Source organism: Oncorhynchus mykiss, chromosome 17 (assembly GCF_013265735.2).
Source record: "Oncorhynchus mykiss isolate Arlee chromosome 17, USDA_OmykA_1.1, whole genome shotgun sequence".
Classification (NCBI taxonomy): Eukaryota; Metazoa; Chordata; class Actinopteri; order Salmoniformes; family Salmonidae; genus Oncorhynchus; species Oncorhynchus mykiss.
In genome coordinates, this window is record NC_048581.1 from 29,004,340 (window position 1) to 29,019,906 (window position 15,567).

Below are 15,567 nucleotides of genomic sequence, written 5' to 3' on the forward strand. Positions count from 1 at the left end.
AGAGGTAGCCTGACTGCCATTAGATACCGAGATGAGGTCCTCAGACCCCTTGTGAGACCATATGCTGGTGCGGTTGGCCCTGGATTCCTCCTAATGCAAGACAATGCTAGACCTCATGTGGCTGGAGTGTGTCAGCAGTTCCTGCAAGAGGAAGGCATTGATGCTATGGACTGGCCTGCCCGTTCCCTAGACCTGAATCCAATTGAGCACATCTGGGACATCATGTCTCGCTCCATCCACCAACTCCACGTTGCACCACAGACTGTCCAGGAGTTGGCGGATGCTTTAGTCCAGGTCTGGGAGGAGATCCCTCAGGAGACCATCCGCCACCTCATCAGGAGCATGCCCAGTCGTTGTAGGGAGGTCATACAGGCACGTGGAGGCCACACACACTACTGAGCCTCATTTTGACTTGTTTTAAGGACATTACATCAAAGTTGGATCAGCCTGTAGTGTGGTTTTCCACTTCAATTTTGAGTGTGACTCCAAATCCAGACTTCCATGGGTGGATAAATTTGATTTCCATTTATCATTTTTGTGTGATTTTGTTGTCAGCACATTCAACTATGTAAAGAAAAAAGTATTTAATAAGAATATTTCATTCATTCAGATCTAGGATGTGTTATTTTAGTGTTCCCTTTAAAAATTGTCTTGAGTACAGGTCATAAGCACAGCACAAAAAAATAATGTAATACATGTACATATAATTGTAATAAAACCACCATTTAATGGTAATGTGGCAGCCATATTGGATTTGGAGTCAAATCTAGGGGGACCCCCCTAACGTAATTGCAAGAGTAGTGGCTAAACATGTGAAATTCACAGAGGGACCTTTGACTGGAAATAAATTCTAGCTACCAAAAAAGTGAAGTTTAATCAGCATAAATATTCATGATTGACATGTCGCCCTATTGTATCTGTGTGCTTACATACCTTACATGCTTTAAGATATCCTAATGCCCTTGATGTGTCTATGTAGAGCAGACCATTGATTACTTGTATACCAAATTATAGCAATATCAGAGCTTGCAATTTTGGGTTACATGAGCTTAGGTAGCTCACTCCCCCTCCAGCCAGACATTATTCTGCACTGTTTGAGTTAAGGTTGTGTGTCACCATATCTTTCAATTTAACCACTTTCGCAATAGGATTATTGTATATAACCATCCATATATGGGAGAACTTAAGAGACATGGAAAAACATGGTTGTGCTTTGTTATACCTCAGGTAGCGTTCTCTAAAAAAATGTAAGCCTGTTTTTGAAGATTAGCAACTAGCCTAAAAAGATCATGTGTCTAGTAAAAATATTTTGAGAAGTTGTCAAATGTGATTGCTGAATAGATCAGTACTGGAAATAATGGTTTCACTTATTTTACCCACAAATAAACTTTGCTACTTTGAAAACCAGAGACACTCTGTACACAACAGGCCAAGTTGAGCAACATCTTTATTGTCCAAGAAGAGCAATCACAAATGATCAAATATTTATACAACCCCACCAGCATGCCAGCATCTTCATTGAAACTGTACAATGTGTGAAGGAATGTATGGGAAAGCATAAGATCATTCACAATATCTGAAACACTTTTACATCCATATGCTTAGGGTACAGTACATGTCAATTCCACTTTCTGATCCAAAATCCCTCCCTCTTAACATACTCAAACAGTATCACGCATTTTCTGCTAGCACATCCTACTCTGTGCAAACGCTACAATTTTTCCATCAACGTCTCTTTCCGTCAATATGTCATTGGGCAAAGGCTGGGGCCTGACTGTGGAGGTGTACATCTTAACCCTACCAGCTCCTGTTCCTAATGAGAGTTGAAACACCGTCAATGTCTCCAGCAGCAGACGGTGAGTCATTCTCTACTCCTGTGCTTTCTCTGGTACTTGTCATCTCATTTGACCTCCGACAGCAGGCTCTAAGGGTCGTAACAAAATGTGAGTGAGGGGGGAGGAGGGAAATTGGATTTGGGATTGATGTACATTAAGGCAAAAAAAAATACAAAATCGTGGTCTTTCTTTTTCACGCGATCAAAGTCGACGATAAGGCCTCATGGCTAAGGAACACAAGTGTGTTATCAATAATGATGACGTGGCCTGCTGGGGTGGGCAAGGAAAAAAACACATTGGTAAATTCTAGGTGGTGTATTCTATTCTCATTCTAACTACCATGTTTACTTGTGTTTAGCGGAGGTTGAGTTTAGACAAAACAGGCCAGGAGCAGCATGTGTGTAAACTTTACAGGGAGAATCACAACTAGCAAAGAGATTAAGATGGTGAACAGTTGATAGTACAATATGCCCTTGAGTGAGTCTACCTGATGGCAAGCACCACATGAAATATACAACATACAGCCCAAGTCATGCACCATCTGTTAGTGCACCACCATGATAACTGCGCAAGAGTAGTAAACTGATTATTGGTGAGTTAAACTGATTATTTTGATATTTCGGTATAAGGCAGCACTAGGGCTTACGCCCTTTTTTTTCATCCAATGTTATGATATCTTTCACTTCCTTGGCCCTAGCCTCTGCCGAGTCCCCAACAACTGGAAGTTCCTGTTTTCAGGGTAAATGGACTTCCGCTTTTGGACATTAACAAGGCTGCGGACCTCGTAGGGTAAGAGTTGAATACCCCTTATGTAGGAGATCTAGTTTCAGATGTTTTTTTTTACACCTGCTACATTAGGTGACCGTGGCCCAAATCCCCATGTAAGAGGAAATGGTTAATACATTTAAGGGGGGTTGGAGGAGCTGAAGTAAAGTAGCTCATTATTAATTCACTGTATGTTTAAAAGACATGCTCCAGAACTTTTCTCCCTATATTCACCCCCACTTGGGCAAGCCCCTTAGTAATTCAAGTTTCAGCCAATGAGCTTCAGCCCCTCACCAGTGACGGCTAGCAAGACGCACACACAATAGAGCGAGAGAGAAATGACGTAGTGCACATATCTGCACATTTGTGACACATGCAATTTTGGGGATTACTTTTGGCTCATGGGTGCTACTTTCAGAACCACTGGCAAAAAAATAATACAAAAGTTCAGGAGAATATCTTTAACAAGGCAGGTCTTGGTAAAATATATAAAAAAAACAACTAGCAAGGAGGCAAGCAAAGGAATGCTAAAAGGGGGCAGAACAAGATGGCGGGGAAGGAATGACCATAAAAGCTGATTAATATCAACAGTGACATGAACAAAGCCACAGTATACTAGTATTCATATATATATATATATATAAAAAAGGCTAAAGTAAAGGTGATTGTACACTTGCTTTTCCACGTGTACTTCTTACTGACAGGAAGACCATTTAGGGAGCAAAGGGGTGTTTAATCTCTTCAAGCAGGACAAACCATGAGGGGTGGGGGGTTGGAGGACAGATCCTGGGCAGTACAGCTATGAGAGACTTAAAAAGGTCCAATTCAGCCGTTTTTATATATCTATTCATTTCTGGGTAACAATTAAGTACCTTACTGTGATTTTAATTGAAAACAATGGCCAAAAAAACCAAAAATAGCTTCTTAGCAAAGAGCAATTTCTCAAGCAAGAATTTGGCTAGGGCTGTCTGGGAGTGGCCTCAGTGGGGAAGGCAAAACTAGCTGTTATTGGCAGAGAGGTTTGGAACTCTTCTTTATTGGTCTATTAACTAATTTACTGACTGGTGAAGTCACCAGGGGGCCAAAACTCCATCCCACCAAGGCAGTCTTTTCAAACAGCTCCAACACTGAAAGGGCATTATCATAATTTTAACAATATTATTCCAAACTCATAGTGTGGATATATATGTATATACAAAACACGGCAAAATCACATTACTGACTGCACTGGCAGGTTGAGGACAGTGAATCAATTATGGTGGACTTTGTGCAACCAATGAAAGCAGAGGGGGGGGATGGACGGACAGAGGGGGCCGTTGCTTCTGCTGCTGCTACTAATGCAGACGGATAAATGGGGAGAAACGTGGGAGAGACGAGAGAGGGATGGAAGGGTCGGAATGAAGATTGAAGACACGAGGATGGGATGAAGTAGAAGAAAATAAACTCATGGAGAAATGGGGACATGGTTGTGGGGTTTGGTTTTGAAGGCCTCTTTCTTAGTCTTTCCAGTCTTTCTTGATGTTGAGGTTCCACTCCCAGGAAAGGTGGTCGTGCTTATCGTCGTCGGTGAACTTGGACTTGATGTTGTAGGTGCCGCGGGCCAGCATGCCTTTAGGAGCCTCCTCCAGCGGGGTCAGGAAGTCGTACTCATTTGGCCTCGGCCCATAGCTCCCCACCATGTAGTCTGACTTGTCAACTACAGAGACAAGAGAGAAAAGAAGGGCTGTTTGAATCACCAGGGAGGACAAAAAAATACAGGGTGGTGTTCATTAGGCACTAAACAGAAAACTGAATGAAACAAGGAGTAACTAGTAACTACTATACTAGCTCTCTGGGAAGAAAGTTATCAATAAACAAGACTAATGAAAAAAATGACTAATGACTATTTTGCGACAACTTATTGATTTTTTTGGTACTTTTACCCCTTTTTCTCCCCAATTTCATGATATCCAATTGGTAGTTACAGTCTTGCCCCATCGCTGTAACTCCCCTACAGACTCGGGAGAGGTGAAGGTCGAGAGCCATGCATCCTCCGAAACACGACCCTGCCAAGCCGCACTGCTTCTTGACACAGCTCGCTTAACCCGGAAGCCAGCCGCACCAATGTGTCGGAGGACACACTGTCCAGCTGGGGACTAAAGTCAGCTTGCAGGTGCCCAGCCCACCAGAAGGAGTCACTAGAGCGCAATGGGATAATGGAATCCCAGTCGGCCAAACCCTTCCCTAACAACACCGGGCCAATTTCGCGCCGCCTCATGGGTCTCCCGGTCACGGCCGGCTGTGACATAGCCTTGGATTGAAGGCGTCTGTAGTGACGCCTCAAGCACTGCATAGCAGTGCCGTAGACCGCTGCGCCACTCAGGAGGCCTGCTCTAATTTATTTTTAATCTGTCGATTTCTCAATAAGCCTCTCAAACACGACTCACTAATAAAGCAATTGACACAACAGGCTGTTTTGTGCCTCAACTTGCATCCAGTTTCAAACAAACCTGCCCTTTTCTGCTCAGGAAAAATCTAAACAATCTCTCAATAATATCCTTATTGACAGTGTTGAGTCTGTTTTTCAGCCTTGACTTGTGCATCCGGTTTGAAACAATATCTCAATTTCAGTCCCTGGCCCTTCTGCCGGTTTCTCTTGGCAGATTAAAAAGGGAAGGCAGTGTGTGGGCCGGGGCCGTCTGTCAACGTCATTAAACAATGGTAGTCTCCACAGGCCATAAGTGTTTACAGCTCTTCATTGAACTAATTCATTTAAACTGATTCCCTTATTGTCTAAAGAAAAGGCATTGATGTGGCATTATGCCACTTATCTCTTCAATTCTGTTAGGACCAACATTTGGAAACCATGACAATGTATCACCTAGTACATTCCCATAACAGAGAAATCTGTAGAAACTGATGGCGGTGGGAAACTTCAACGTTGATGTCAACATTCGCTTGAGTCTAGGGCATAATTTCCCACATTTAGTATGGGAGGAAGGCCTGTGAGGTTGAGATGGAGGTCAGGAGGGAACAAACAAGAGGGATAGGAAGCAGCAAGCACTCACTTCTCACTCCTTTCCTGTGGGTCTGCTGGACATACTTGAGTCCCGAAACAATCTCCTTGTTCACCTGCAGAGAACAATAAATTGTTAGTGGCATGGAAAATCAATCTAGCTTATCGCAAGCGCATCTGACAGAAATAGGCCATTTAAAGAACTATTGAACCATGAAATCTGAAAAATACAATACCTACAGCTAAGCCAAGTTCATTAACAGCACAACCTGAGTGTTTGATTTCTAGTGGGGGAGAAAAGTATAGCCACCACCTTTTTATGGGGAAAGTGAAAGGAGGATACCTGGCCAGTTGAACAACAATGCATTCAACTGAAATGCGTCTTCTGCATTTATTAACTGATGGGGTCTTCATACAAAAAGCTTTCTATTCTAGTAAATTTAACTACATTGATTCTCTTTTGAGAGAATCAATGTAGTTCCATTTAATTGTTTTGTGCAATATCTTACATATTGTACAGGTAACTGCCAAAATAATGGAAACACTTCAGTAAATGAGGGATACAAAGTATATTGAAAGCAGGTGCTTACACACAGGTGTGGCTCCTGGTTTCAATAAGAAATAAACATCCCATCATGCTTCGAGTCTTGCATAAAAATGCTGGGTGGCGATTATTTTGGCTACCATGGCTATGCCCTATAGGATAACAATGCCCCCCCATCCACAGGCCACGAGTGGTCACTGAATGGTTTTGATGAGCATGAAAACAATGTAAACTATATGCCATGGCTGTCTCAGTCACCAGATCTCAAACCAAAAGAAAACTTATGGGAGATTCAGGAGCGGCGCCTGAGACAGCGTTTTCCTTCACCATCAACAAAACATAAAATTATGGAATTTATCATGGAAGATTGGTGTCACATCCCTCCAACCGAGTTCCAGACATTTGTAGAATCTATGCAAAGGTGCATTGAAGCTGTTCTGCCTCGTGGTGGCCCAACGCCATATTAAGGCACTTTATGTTGGTGCTTCCTTTATTTTGGCTGTGCTCTCACTTTGAAGCTGATCTTTATTCTGTACTCCACTCCCTCCTTCAGGATAAAGGACTGCTTCTTAAAGGCCTCCAGATCTCCTGTTAGAAAGACAACGAGGGAAAAAAACAGTAAGGTTTCTCCAACACACACACTAACTAACTAGGGCATGCAGCAGGGGACTGCCATCCACAAGGCCCCAGTGTGGAGTGTGAAAGCAGGATGTCTTTAACAGTCATGTAGAGTCCTAGGCAGCTCTGACAACTCAGCGAGGGTCATTATCTCAGCTCAGCGGTGGCACTGCCTCATTAGCACACTTAATCAGGGGTTTTAATACTGCCTTCTAGCTGTGCTGCAGCACAATCCCTCAACATCTAGCAGTGTAACAAACTGGACTGGGGAAACAGAAGCAATACAGCATTCTCCACATTATTCCCCCCACGAGGAATGGGTCGAACCAGTTTTTACCCCAGAATTTGCCATACGTGCTGTACATGGAAAGACCATGAGGTAAGGCTTTGAAATGTTCAAAAGACACCCAATTTATTCCTATTCATTCACTGTTTAGTGCATGTTACCGCTGACACGAGTGTCTGTGTTATACTGTTCCTCAGGAACCCTTTCTGTGTTAGTTTATGACCGACCAATAATCACTACAAGTACATACGAGTATGATGCACGCATTCTTTTACTGGCACTGGCCTGCGTCATTCAGGATAACTCAGGTCATTCTGTTCAGCAGCACAAGGTCTCCTGCTCACCTCAAGAGAGTCAGGTGACAGTAGCAGGTATTTTCTTAGAACACGGGGTAACATATCAGTTTGTCAGCTCCAGTTAGTTACACACTCGGAACCATTTCCCCCATGTTTTGGAGACACTCGTACGATAAGATGTCAATTTCTGGGGATTACAGTAAACAAAGTACTACAGTATTATGGCTCACCTTGGAGGTCCAGGGTCAGTGGGTTCGGGGCAGTCTCACACATCAGTGTCAACCGTGTCACCTGGACGTTGGGAACGCTGGGATCTGTAACAAGACCAGACAAAGAACATCCATAAGGATCACGTAACTGGCCCACAGCAACCTCACACCCTACTTACTTAACCATAGGTTTGTATGATATGTAATGTTTGTAAATGGTTGGTTTCAGACCTTTAAACTTAATAGGCCATTCAGTGTGAAAATACAAACATATTTTATAATCTGACATTTAGCACAAAGACATCACTTAAATGTATTTTTATATAATTCTGCATTTGTGTCTGAATGACAACTGAACTGAATACATCCAAGTGTTGATATATGTGAACTTCTGGCCCTTACCTAGGCTTCCATTTAAACATTACAACTTTTAATCGATTGTACAGACCAAGACTTCTTAGAGGCCCTTTTCTTAGAGGCAACATTGAGGAACGAGGACTGCATGTATACTATCAGTAATAACCAGCTGTCCAACGGTCTCACCCAGATGAGAGCTGAAATCATGACAGCTATCCATTATTTGGAAGGGCCCCAAACATTAAAGAAGCATTAGTTTATTCTGAGATAAACAGTCTCTGGGCATTAGCTATAGCCTTTTCCCAGATCTAAGCAGTGTCTTATTGACCCGTAAAGATACTAAGCAGGCGCCAGGCAGACACGCATTCAAACACAAACACAAGTATTGAGAGAGAAATGACACACACTCACCAGCGACAGCAGCAGCTCCGGCTCCTAGCAGAACCTCCTTGTACTTCCGGAGGCTCTCGTCATCCTGGTCCAGCTCCTGGATCTCCTGCAGGGTCTTCTGGGCCGGGGGCTTGTAGTTGACCGTCTCGCCCACGTCATTTTCCGCAGCGATGGCTGCAAGCTGCTCCGGAGTCAAATCATCCTCAGCCATGTCTGTGGCGAGAGTGAGAGCGAGGGGAAGAGGAAGAAGAGAGGGAGAGAGAGGAGGAATGGTACGACCAATATTGTTGGCAAATAAATAGTTCCATTAAATCGCTACTCCTCGCATGTGGTTTCTTCTCAGATGTAGTATATTCTACTCAAATAAAAGGATGACAGCATCTCATCAATTACTATGAAATGCTGCTATGACATCACACAAGGCAACAAACAATGAACTAAAATGCAAGAAAGGTTCCCTGATCGGAAGAACCAAAAAAGGTGCAGAACTAAAAAAAAAAAAAACACCTTTTTTAAAAAATTTTAAAATAAAGTGTTGATCATTGAGTGAGAAGTCCACTTTTACTACCAATGACTTAATCCTGGGACAAATGTGAAAAATCTGGGCACACTGAAACAGCGTCAGCACTGGTGGGAGACCATCACCATCGAATGAGGTCATGTGTGAAAAGTCGCATGACACGGGCCCCTAACACACACACACGATTGAAGTCAGAGGAGCAGGGGCTGTGTTCCTTAGCATTAAGGGAACCACCAGAGGGGTTGTTCTAAATACAGACCAATCAAACACAGTCAGTTTCTCAGAACCATTGGTCTCCAGTAGAGGTCGACCGATTATGATTTTTCAACGCCGATACCGATTATTGGAGGACCAAAAAAGCCGATACCGATTGATCGGACTATTTTTTTTTCCTTTTCTAATAATGACAATTACAACAATAGTGAATTATTTTAACTTTATATAATAGATCAATAAAATCAATTTAGCCTCAAGTAAATAATGAATGTTCAATTTGGTTTAAATAATGCAAAAACAAAGTGTTGGAGAAGAAAGTAAAAGTGCAATATGTGCCATGTAAGAAAGCTAATGTTTCAGTTCCTTGCCCAGAACATGAGAACAAATGAAAGCTGGTGGTTCCTTTTAACATGAGTTTTCAATATTCCCAGGTAAGAAGTTTTAGGTTGTAGTTATTATAGGAATTATAGGACTATTTCCCTCTATACCATTTGTATTTCACTAACCTTTGACTATTGGATGTTCTTATAGGCACTTTAGTATTGCCAGTGTAACAGTATAGCTTCCGTCCCTCTCCTCCCTGGGCTCGAACCAGCAACACAACGACAACAGCCACCATCGAATCAGCGTTACCCATGCAGAGCAAGGGGAACAACTACTAGAAGGCTCAGAACGAGTGCCGTTTGAAACGCTATTAGCGTGCGCTAACTAGCTAGCCATTTCACTTCGGTTACACCAGCCTCATCTCGGGAGTTGGTAGGCTTGAAGTCATAAACAGCGCAATGCTTGACACACAACGAAGAGCTGCTGGCAAAACACACGAAAGTGCTGTTTGAATTAATGTTTACGCGCCTGCTTCTTCCTACCATCGCTCAGTCAGATACTTAGATACTTGTATGCTTGCTCAGTCAGATTATATGCAACGCAGGACACGCTAGATAATATCTAGTAATATCATCAACCATGTGTAGTTAACTAGTGATTATGATTGATTGTTTTTTATAAGATAAGTTTAATGCTAGCTAGCAACTTACCTTGGCTTACTGCATTCACGTAACAGGCAGTCTCCGTGTGGGGTGCAACGAGAGAGAGGCAGGTCGTTATAGCGTTGGACTAGTTAACTGTAAGGTTGCAAGATTGGATCCCCCGAGCTGACAAGGTGAAAATCTGTCATTCTGCCCTGAACGAGGCAGTTAACTCACCGTTCCTAGGCCGTCATTGAAAATAAGAATATGTTCTTAACTGACTTGCCTAGTTAAATAAAGGTATAATAAATAAATAAAAACGTCAAATCGGCGCCCAAAAATACCGATTTTCGATTGTTATGAAAACTTGAACTCGGCCCTAATTAAATCGGCCATTCCGATTAATCTGTCGACCTCTAGTCTCCAGGGGCCTCTTAGCCTGACTTATCAAAACAAGCTCACACCAATCTACTTACACCGACTGTCATATGTTAAATAATGAAAGCAAGACGTCACTGTATCAAGTGAGTTCAACTACGCTGACAGATGTGGTCAAAACGATGTTGACATACAGAATTCACATGCTCCTAAAATAGACCACATGTAGGCTACATTCTTTAGATCAATGCAATCAATGAACAAGGTCCTTAGATGTTGTTGTTGCCTGTTTGCCCCAGATCTGTAATGGCCAACTCCTAAGGTGGTTGTAATGACAAAACTTATGTTTGGATCTGGGACAACTTCCAGGCTTAATTTGTGGGGCTTTCCTCAAGTAAAATCTGAATGAAACGGTTCTTGAAATTGCTTCTCAAAACTCAACCTGTCCACCTCTGTCCTTTGAACTCATGCCGACTTCATTTGATGCCAACTAAAAACTGTTTGACAGCAAGCCTAATGGCATTCACAACAAACAAGATGGCCAATAAAACACACTCCAGATGCGTCATTGCTATCCAGGGGTTATAATTGGAATGAGAGGCCTCTCCTCAAAATACTCGAGTCACGACAACTGGAGGGGCTCACAAAAGCAGGAAGAGTTGTGTTTATGCCAAGAAGAGTCCAACATTCCCAATAAGGCGTTCTCTCCCACAATAGCTTAATCATGAATCCTCTGTCTGTGTCTGCCACTACTACTGCAGAGCCAGTGCTCGGAATGGAGCTTCAGTTCCATCAACGACCATGTGTTTTAGGCTAATAAAGTTATTTTCCACTTGATGTTGGTGACCTATCATTCTTTGCTGGGGCTTGGGAGAGGGAAAGTATTTCAATGTTGGCGTTTAGTTTTAAGAGTTAAATACACACCTGTATCCTTGTTAATCAAAGAGTGTAAGACTTAAAAATCTGACTAGCAGCCTGGTGTGGGACTTTGATTTGGAGGAAAATGGAGCAGGGAGAAAGAATGATGCAGTTCGTTTTGGAGTTTTGTATGGTGTACAGTGCATAGTACAAGTATTAGGAAACTAATCCCTCACTAAAGCCAATCTACAGGGGAACAAAGATAAAGACAAAAAATACACCATAAAACAAAAGAAAAATGGGAAAAAAATAAGTACTGCTGCGTCAGCGTTTCCGGCTTTTGGGAAATACATGTTTTCTTTGAAAAGCCAATGAATACAATTGGCACTGGCCAATTGCCCAGAAGGAGGAAATAAAATCCCATTGCGAAATAATGCTTTTTAGCCTATTCATTGATGGAAATACCAGTCAATTTAAATACATTTTACTGGTCACGCTTATCGGTCAAAAAGGTTAATTGACATTTTCTGTTAAAATGAATTACCATAACCTAAACGGGATTTGTGTCTTACTGAGTTATGTGGGTGGACGCGCTAATTAGGTTACGCATCCGATGCATATGGGTCCAGTAAATCAAAATACACTTTCCTAACGGAAACCGTGTACTGAATTTAGAGTTGTTTCTAATGTGTTTATGTGAGCTGGCCTCAAGAGTTTCACAGAAGCCCACCCTCTGTGTGACAGCGTCATAGTTCCACCATTGACCTAATGCCAGTACTTTACCACCGCCCATATACAAGAGCAAAACAACAAGCTGTTAGAAGAGGCTAAAGGGCCGGTACGACGGCGAGGCAAACCGCCCGAATCTGCAAGTATGATTCCGGCCTAATATGAAAGGCGTGTCATCTCATCGTGACGACAACTTGGAACCTTGACGGCAAACACTCCAACTAATTGGACGAATGCATTCTACTTTTGTATTTAAAAAAAAGCCCTTCGACGCATCTATATTAACAATCTATTTGATGTTAGATTACTGTGAGAGTTTGTAACATGAAAACTGTAGCCTATTTCACAAAAGGCTAGTTTGCCTTGGAAACAACTGCTCACAAAACATCTCTCATTGTGCTAGGGGCAATAAAAGGCACCTAAAATGTGCAGTGTTGTCACAACACAGATGTCTCAAGTTGAGGGAGCGTGCAATTGGCATGCTGACTGCAGGATTGTCCAACAGAGCTGTTGCCAGATAAGAGAAATAGACATTCAATTATCATAAGCCGCCCCCAACGTTGTTTGGCAGTACGTCCAACCGGCCTCACAAACGCAGACCACGTGTACCCACGCCAGCCCAGGACCTCCACTTACGGCTTCTTCGCCTGCGGGATGGTCCGAGACGAGCCACCCGGACAGCTAATGAAACTGTGGGTTTGCACAAGTGAAGAATGTCTGCATTAACTGTCAGAAACCGTCTCAGGAAAGCTCATCTGCGTGCTCGTCGTCCTCACCAGGGGCTTGACCGGACTGCAATACGGCGTTGTGACCGGCTTCAGTGGGAAAACGCTCAACTTCTCTAGCGTGCCAGTGGCCATCGAAGTGTGCTCTTCAAGGATGAATCCCGATTTCAACTGTACCGGGCAGATGGCGTTGTGTGGGCGAGCAGTTTGCTGATGTAAATGTTGTGAACAGAGTGCCCCATGGTGGGCAGGCATAAGCCACGGACAACGAACACAATTGTATTTTATCGATGGCAATTTGAATGCACAGAAATACCGTGACGAGATCCTGAGGCCCATTGTCGTGCCATTCATATTTACCAGACATGCCTGTATATTTACCAGACATGTCACCCATTGAGCATGTTTGGGATGCTCTGGATCGGCATTTACGACAGCGTGTCCAGCTCCTGCCAATAACCAGCAACTTCACACAGCCATTGAAGAGGAGCGGGGCAACAATCAACAAACAGCCTGATCAACTCTAAGCGAAGGAGATGTGTCGAACTGCATGAAACAAATGGTGGTCACACCAGATACTTACCGCCAATAAAAAGAAAAGATTAAGATGGGCAAAAGAACACAGACACTGGACAGAGGAACTCTGTCTAGAAGGCCAGCATTCCGGAGTCGCTCAGTTGTGCACCGGGGCCTCCCAATCCCCTTTTCTATTCTGGTTAGAGACAGTTTGCGCTGTTCTGTGAAGAGAGTAGTACACAGCATCTTCTTGGCAATAGCCTTAATTTCTCAGAACAAGAATAGACAGACGAGTTTCAGAAGAAAGTTATTTGTTTCTGGCCATTTTGAGCCTGTAAATCAAACCCACAAATGCTGATGCTCCAGATACTCAACTAGTCTAAAGGCCAGTTTTATTGTTTCTTTAAATCAGGACAACAGTTTTCAGCTGTGCTAATATAATTGCAATTGGGGTTTTCTAATGATCAATTCGCCTTTTAAAATGATAACCTTGGATTAGCTAGTACAACGTGCCATTGGAACATAGGAGTTATGGTTGCTGATAATGGGACTCTGTATGCCTATGTAGATATTTCATTACAAATCTGCCATTTCCAGCTACAATAGTCATTTCTAACATTACAATGTCTACATTGTATTTCTGGTCAATTTGATGCTATTTTAAATGGACAAAAAAATATATATTTCAAAAACAAGGACATTTCTAAGTGACCGCAAACTGTTGAACAGCAGTGTTTATTCATTGACAAATAATGAGAATTTAAAGCAATTTCCAAGTAAATGCTAACTTTATGGATGCTCTATTTAATGAGCCGTGATGTTCCACTGTACAGGGCTCAATCAATGTTATCCTGGCTTCCAGTCTGAAGGGTCCACAACACCCCGCCCAGTCTGAGATGAAGATGTCAAATCTTTCTAGCAGACAGAATGTGGTACTTAAAATTCAGGTTGACAGAAGAAACTCAAATCTAACTACATTAAAGAATTTCCTTTCTCACATTCACCAACTAGAATTTGCACCAATAAACATCAATGGATGAAATTGATTATAATTGAAATAATGAATAATAATTCATTCAAACTTGCGAACAAAATGTATTGTACTCTGCACAGGTGCAGAACAGTCTCCTTCCCCTGTGCAATCACTGACAATACTATACACAGCCACCAGCTGTAAAATTATAATTTGTGCTGCAATGAAACTGGGTATGCAGTGTGCACTACATATCAATATAGTACGTAAATACAATTGTTATCTTATCAACATCGCGTTATGCACCTGTGTTACTTCCTGGAAGATAAACAGCTAACAAAGAAATCTCATTTCCATTCTTTTGTTGTCTGTAGGTGGCTAAATAGCTTGAGCTTTAGCGTTAGCTTGCTGCAAAGAAAGATTGCCCGGTTACTGTAGTTACTGACAGGGACAGGTGCCGACTTGGGAGTATCCCAACGAATAGCTAAATAATAAGCTAAACATGTGTTAAACTAGCTAAGAACAAAGGTTGCCTAATCGTCGAATTTAGCACTGTTTTGGGCGACAAAGTAACCAAACGTCAAAGACAGCCAGCTAGCTAATGTGTTAACTGTCTCTGACCGGCTAGACACTGCCGCAAGTCATCAAGCTGCACGAGGATTGCTAGCTGGCTAATTAGCAACATGGGTGTTGGACTCCCTAGCTACCTGCCACCCAATTAAACTAAACTACGCTTTTACATAATATTTTGCTCTGCTGCAGTGGAACTTAACAGTAGACCAACGTTTATTTCACGTTTCCCTGGCGACAAATGGGCACTGCTGCAGCCAGGGTGTGAAGTATGTAGATACGTTGGCAGGCTAACGTTACCGTGGTTGACATGCTAGCACAACTCAGCAAATTGCTAGCAAAGTTGGGAGGAAATGACACCAGATACAAAGTAAGTCTAAAACATAATGAACCGTCATATGCTTGATTGGTAACTACTGTATAGGTTGTGAAAGCATGTCTTTACCGTTTTCCTGCTGCTTTTTCCCCAGGCGCTTGAAGAATAAGTGCTTCTGTCGCTCTGCTCTGTGCAAGTATGGCGAACAAGGAACGGCGCCGCCCCATACAACTCGTTTCCGGGAACTATGCCGCGGCGCGCACGCTCAATGCAGGTGGCGTGCAATTGCTGGTGCCGCGCGCACTGAATTGATTTTAGGTGGGGCTAGTTTGAAGTCTTGAACAAGTAGTGCTAGTGTATTTAACACTTCATTTTAATAGTTAAAATTATATATTATTAGGTCCCCATCCTTCATTGCTAACAGAAGACTAATCAACTGGTCCGTCTAGTTCTTTGACCATTTCAAATAATCGAACAGGTCAGTGATGTTAGTTTGAAAATTAATA

At 42.6% G+C, this 15,567-nt stretch overlaps 1 protein-coding gene across 1 annotated transcript; it reads right to left on the minus strand.

The window, feature by feature from the left end:
- Positions 1-1,429: 1,429 nt before the first annotated feature.
- Positions 1,430-15,346, minus strand: LOC110493655 (rho GDP-dissociation inhibitor 1). The gene is made up of 6 exons (XM_021568054.2): positions 15,191-15,346; positions 8,317-8,508; positions 7,570-7,653; positions 6,651-6,727; positions 5,648-5,711; positions 1,430-4,296 (listed from the first exon to the last, which is right to left on the minus strand). Exons 2-6 carry the CDS (start codon positions 8,504-8,506, stop codon positions 4,097-4,099), a joined length of 615 nt encoding a protein of 204 aa, XP_021423729.2. The 5' UTR covers positions 8,507-8,508; positions 15,191-15,346; the 3' UTR covers positions 1,430-4,096.
- Positions 15,347-15,567: the final 221 nt, after the last annotated feature.